Source organism: Heteronotia binoei, chromosome 19 (assembly GCF_032191835.1).
Source record: "Heteronotia binoei isolate CCM8104 ecotype False Entrance Well chromosome 19, APGP_CSIRO_Hbin_v1, whole genome shotgun sequence".
Lineage (NCBI taxonomy): Eukaryota > Metazoa > Chordata > Lepidosauria > Squamata > Gekkonidae > Heteronotia > Heteronotia binoei.
In genome coordinates, this window is record NC_083241.1 from 27,663,919 (window position 1) to 27,669,918 (window position 6,000).

A 6,000-nucleotide genomic window follows, 5' to 3' on the forward strand; every position below is an offset into this window, starting at 1 on the left:
GTGCCAAATGCCACCCTGCCACAGAAGCTTGCTGGATGGACTTGGGGCCAGTCTCTCCCTCGCCTACCTCACAAGGATCAAATACGGGAGAGGACCCTTGTTAGGGAGGAAGGCAGTCACTTTCTATGTGAGAGAGAGAAAGCAACAGGCATTAAGTGCTCCTGGACGCTTATCCTTATCTGGTTTGCTTAGACACTCCTATTGAAGGCTACAAGCAGACAGGATGCTAAAAAGGCAACCCAGCTTCACAGAAACTTATCCTGGCTTCCAACTGCATAAGGTTTGCAAGGTACCCCAGCCTCCTGCATTTGGGAGTTCCTCCAGTTCTAATAAGTGGTTAGAGTGGCAGTTTAGGATCTGGGAGACCCAGGTGCCAAACTGCACCCTGCCACGGAAGCTTGCTGGATGGACCTTGGGCCAGTCTCTCCCTCGCCTACCTCACAAGGCGGTTGCGCTGTGAGGATCAAATACAGGAGAGGACCCTCGTTAGGGAAAAAGGCAGAATCATTTTCCAGATAAATGAGAGAAACCGACATGCATGAAGTGCCGCTTGGGTCCCCTTTCTTATCCTCTCCTCGCCGTTATTATTATCTTTCCCATTGGCGGTAGCAAAAGCCGAGGCCTGCAACGAAGCCGCAGCCCCGCTCGCCCTCTCTCCCCCCACGCCCGGCGCCCCCCATCCCGTACATGCTTCGAGGTGAGGGCGGTGATGCTCCGGATGAGGCCGCCGAGCCGCGAGGTGGCCGAGCCCCTGCCGCCGGGCCCTCCTCCTCCTCCTGCCGCGCCGCCGCCGCCTCCAGCGCCGAGCCCAGCCCCCGGCTCCGGCTGCCCCAACAAGCCGGGCAAGGCGCTCAGCGTCCGCTGCACCACGTCGCTCATCGCCGGACCGGCGCCCCGGCTCCCTTCAGCCGCCGCATCCCCGGAAGAGAAGGCCCGCAGCCTGCCCCGCCAGAGCCCGCCCGCTCGCTTGGTCGGCCGCCGCCGCCTCACGCTCACTTCCGGCCTCCGAAAGAGGAGGCCGAGAGGAAGGCCCGGCGCTCTTCGGCGCGCCCTTTACTCGAGAGGAAACCCTCACGGAGCCGACTGAGGCCTCCTTCCGAGTAGGCCGGTCGGCCGGGCTGCCCTGGAGCGCCGAGGGAAGGCCCGGCCTGAAGCGAAAACAGGCCGCGGGCGGCCTGAGGAGATTCTCCCACAGTCCCCTGAATGGGTTTCAATTCAAATACATGGAGGGAATTAGAGTTGTCGACCCCCCCCCCCCCGAGACAGCCCCAAGATCTCCCAAAATTACAGCTAGGGTTACCATATTTTGAAAAGCTATTATATATATAATAGAGCAAAGCTAACAAATGTAGAATATGAAATTAAGATTTTAAGGCGTAATAATAATAATAATAATAACATTTTATTTATATCCCGCCCTTCCCACGGCTCAGGGCGGCTAACAACATCTTAATCCATACAAAAATTTATACAATGAATTTTAAAAACACATTCACCTAAAAACATTCCAATTTTAAAATTAACATTTCTGGTGCTATTCTGTTAGATGTAAATATTATGGCGGAGTCACTTGAGGCGAATCCAACAGTCGTTCGGTTAGGTAAAGGCCATCCTAAAAAGGATGGTCTTGCAGGCCCTGAGGAACTGTTCAAGGCTCCGCAGGGCCCGCATTTCTTCCGGGAGCTGGTTCCGTAGTTGTGGAGCTGCAATGAAGAAGGCCCGTGTGCGAGTGTTCTTTAATTTTGCCTCCTTCAGCCCCGCCAGAGCCCGCCCGCTCGCTTGGTCGGCCGCCGCCGCCTCACGCTCACTTCCGGCCTCCGAAAGAGGAGGCCGAGAGGAAGGCCCGGCGCTCTTCGGCGCGCCCTTTACTCGAGAGGAAACCCTCACGGAGCCGACTGAGGCCTCCTTCCGAGTAGGCCGGTCGGCCAGGCTGCCCTGGAGCGCCGAGGGAAGGCCCGGATAGTCAGTTGGTTCTTCCCCACTGACCTCAGTGCTCTCTGGGGTTCATATGAGGAGAGACGGTCCTTCAGGTAGGCAGGTCCTCGACCATATAGGGCTTTAAAGGTGATAACCAGCACTTTGTAACGAACCCGGTATACAACTGGCAGCCAGTGCAGCCCACACAGCCCCGGCTGTATGTGCTCCCACTTTGGGAGCCCTAATAACAGCCTAGCCGCTGCGTTTTGCACCAGCTGCAGCTTCCGGGTTCAGCACAGAGGCAGCCCCATGTAGAGGGCATTACGGTAATCTAATCTTGAGGTGACCGTTGCATGGATCACTGTTGCTAGGTCCCGACACTCTAGGAAGGGGGTCAACTGCCCGTTATAACTTTATCTAGGGCTAATTTAATTGTGAGTAAGCAATTAGTTAAATAGTTCTGCTAGGGTTGCCAATCCCCAGGTGGGGGCAGGGGATCCCCCGGTTTGGAGGCCCTCCCCCCGCTTCAGGGTCGTCAGAAAGCGGGGGAGGGGAGGGAAATGTCTGCTGGGGACTCTATTATTCCCTATGAAGATTTATTCCCATAGAAAATCATAGAGAATTGATCCGCGGGTAACTGGGGCTCTGGGGGGGGCTGTTTTGGGGGGGTAGAGGCACCAAATTTTCAGTATAGCATCTAGTGCCTCTCCCCAAAATACCCCCCAAGTTTCAAAACGATTGGACCAGGGGGTCCAGTTCTATGAGCCTCAAAAGAAGGTGCCCCTATCCTTCATTATTTCCTATGGAAGGAAGGCATTTAAAAAGGTGTGCTGTCCCTTTAAATGTGATGGCCAGAACTCCCTTGGAGTTCAATTATGCTTGTCACAGCCTTGATCTTGGCTCCACCCCCAAAGTCCCCAGATTTTTCTTGAATTGGAGTTGGCAACCCTAAGTTCTGCTAAGCATACCCATAACCACCTGCTAAAAACAAACCTCTAATTGTGTCAGTGATTCAGCCTATTTATACAACATTTGGCTATAATAAGCCACAAATCATAAGACTTGCAATAAAATTACAAACTGGTAACAAGTGTTAATTCTTCAAAGAAAGACAAGAGAATTTTTATTTTTTTGCTGTATTTATAATCCAGTTTCCTCTGTGATGTTCAGATTGGATTAAACAATGTACCTTCGTCACATTCCTTGCGACCTCTAATAAGCACAGCGTGTGTCAACGTGATCAATATGACACCTAATGAGTAATCTACTAGAATTACCAAAATATGAATAAGCATAGCATATTTGGGGGGGAGCGGTCCCGGAGGCACCCACTAGTATGTGGGGTGCCACAAGGGGCAGTTCTCTCCCCGATGTTGTTTAACATCTATATGCGCCCCCTTGCCCAGATCGCCCGGAGGTTTGGGCTCGGGTGCCATCAATATGCCGATGACACCCAGCTCTATCTACTAATGGACGGCCGGCCTGGCTCCGTTCCAGAAAGCCTAGACCTAGCATTGCAAGCCGTGGCAGGTTGGCTCAGACTAAGCGGGCTGAAGTTGAATCCAACGAAGACAGAGGTCCTTTGCTTGGGTCGCGGTGCCCTGGGAGGGGAAATCCCCTTGCCAGTCCTTGACGGTGTGCAGCTTAAAGCGGCGCATAAGGTCAAGAGCTTGGGGGTTCTTCTGGAGCCTTCATTATCAATGGAGGCACAGATAGCGGCTGCTGCCAAGTCCGCGTTCTTTCATCTTCGACGGGCAAGGCAGTTAGCCCCCTTCCTGGAGCGCCGTGACCTAGCAATGGTGATCCATGCTACGGTCACCTCGAGACTGGACTACTGCAACGCCCTCTACATGGGGCTGCCCTTGTGTCGAACTCGGCGGCTGCAGCTAGTGCAGAACGCGGCGGCTAGGCTGTTGCTGGGGCTCCCAAGGTGGGAGCACATACGGCCGGGGCTGCGTGGGCTGCACTGGCTGCCGGTGGCATACCGAGTCCGATACAAAGTGCTGGTTATTACCTTTAAAGCCCTATATGGCCGAGGACCTGCCTACCTGAGGGACCGTCTCTCCCCATACGAGCCCCAGAGGGCACTGAGGTCATCTGGGAAAAACCAGTTGAATATCCCTGGGCCAAGGGAGGCCAGACTGAAGGCCACCCGGGATCGGGCCTTCTCTGTCACCGCTCCATTATTGTGGAATCAACTTCCTGAGGAGGTGAGGGCCCTAAGATGTTTAGATCGATTTCGTAGGGCCTGTAAGACCCACCTCTTCAGGATGGCCTTCGACTAGTGACAGAACTAGTGGGAAAGCTAGATATGCTGCTGAAAATGTTTTATTCTTGAAATGTTTTATTCTTGGAAGTCTACTAAAAACTTGATGCTATAACGCCATATTATTATTATTACTATTGTTATGCTAATTTTAACAACCTATAATTGTTTAACTATGTTTTTATAATATGAACGGATGTAATATGTATTTTATGCTGTGAGCCGCCCTGAGCCTGCCCCGGCGGGGAGGGCGGGATAGAAATAAAAAATTATTATTATATATATATTATTATATTTGGCATGATACATAATGTGGATATAGTGAATGGAATTGTGGTGAGTAGCATGTATAGAATCCACAGTCTTTCCCCATTTATAAAGCACCTTCCTGAACTATGCTGACAAGTAATTCTGACAAAGGAAGCTTTGACTCTTGAAAGTTTATACCCTTAAAATCTTTTCTTTTTGGTTCAAATATTTTATTAAGAAACATAAAAACAAATTAACAAAAAATAGAAAACAAATAATTAAAAGTAAACAAACTTACAAACATATAAAGGAACGTATGAATCATTTCTATTACATATAACTTATTCCATCAACTCAATTCCCAACTGCTTTGCCCATTCATATATTGGTTTCCATGTTTTTCTGGATTCTTCTAAGTTTCCTTCTCTCAGTCTTACAGTTAAAAAGTCCATTTCCATGGCTTCAAACAGCTTTTGCAAACCACTTCTGAACATCTCTTGCCTTAAAAACTCTACAGGATCGCTATAAGTCAGCTGTGACTTGCTGACAAAAAAAAATATTTTTGTAGGAAAGCTGTCCTGAGCAATTCTATTTTTACAATGTTTGCAAAGTGACAGGATCATCAGAGCCCAAGAGCAAAGGACAGGTATGTGATTTTTTTTTCCTGTTAGTGATCCATGAATCAGAGTGATTATCACATGAGCATCGTACATTTCCTTTAAGGAAAGCCAACTGTCACGTTTATAAAACGTGGATCCTCTACAAAGCGGAAATCTAAAAAGATTGTACTGTTTAATAATTTGTACCACTTAATGGTATTATTTGACAATAGTGATCCATTAAACCTGTGTTGTAATTTTTGACAGATGGAAGACTTTAATATGAGGCATTTGGAATGCAGTCTTGCTCAATATTGACGATGCTCCCTAAGACATGAATAGATCTTGACATACCAGAAGATGGCACCAAAACACAACTTTCTAAATAAGAGCCACTAGTGGGTTTTCAGGATTTTCTTAGGAAGCCTGCCATGCTGCAGTAGCTGCTGAATCAGATTGGTAATGGTAGACAGGCTTTCTCAGTTCTGCTGATTGTTCCATATGACTCAGTTGTAGCACGAATTGGGAGGCTTTTGTAGTATGGTGCTCGGTTTTCATGAGGAAATGGCAAGGCCCATTGGCTTGCAAACGGGTAGCCATGTTGCTGTGAAATAAAATGCAAGTGCAGTGGCACCATAAAGACTAATAATGTTTATTGAAACATGAGCTTTCATAAGTCACAGCTCACTTCTTCGGATATGTAAAAATCCAGGCATCTGGTCAGGACAATCCTAAGGAGAGTAACATCCTTTTAAGTCCTCTAACAATGGCATAGAAAGGTGTTGCTTTGTATAGGATTCCACTGTGTTTGAGTTAAGGTCACTTTAAAAAGCAGTGTAGAAAGACTGCAATGTGCAAAGGTTTGTGCCAGACCAGCAGGGACTCCTTTGCAGTGAAATTGATGTGAAAGTAACTTTGGGTCACAAAGTCCGCTATATCATCTGATCCACATGAAACAGCAGCAAAACT

The 6,000-nt window shown here is 48.7% G+C and overlaps 1 protein-coding gene across 1 annotated transcript in view; it reads right to left on the reverse strand.

Annotated features, from left to right (window-relative positions):
* The window catches only part of AP4E1 (adaptor related protein complex 4 subunit epsilon 1), a 31,614-nt gene extending 30,649 nt beyond the window's left edge, over positions 1-965 (reverse strand). The window contains exon 1 of the mRNA XM_060260176.1: positions 688-965. Within this exon, the coding sequence (XP_060116159.1) occupies positions 688-879 (192 nt within the window). The 5' untranslated portion in view covers positions 880-965. The remainder of the gene's footprint in view (positions 1-687) is intronic.
* Positions 966-6,000: the final 5,035 nt, after the last annotated feature.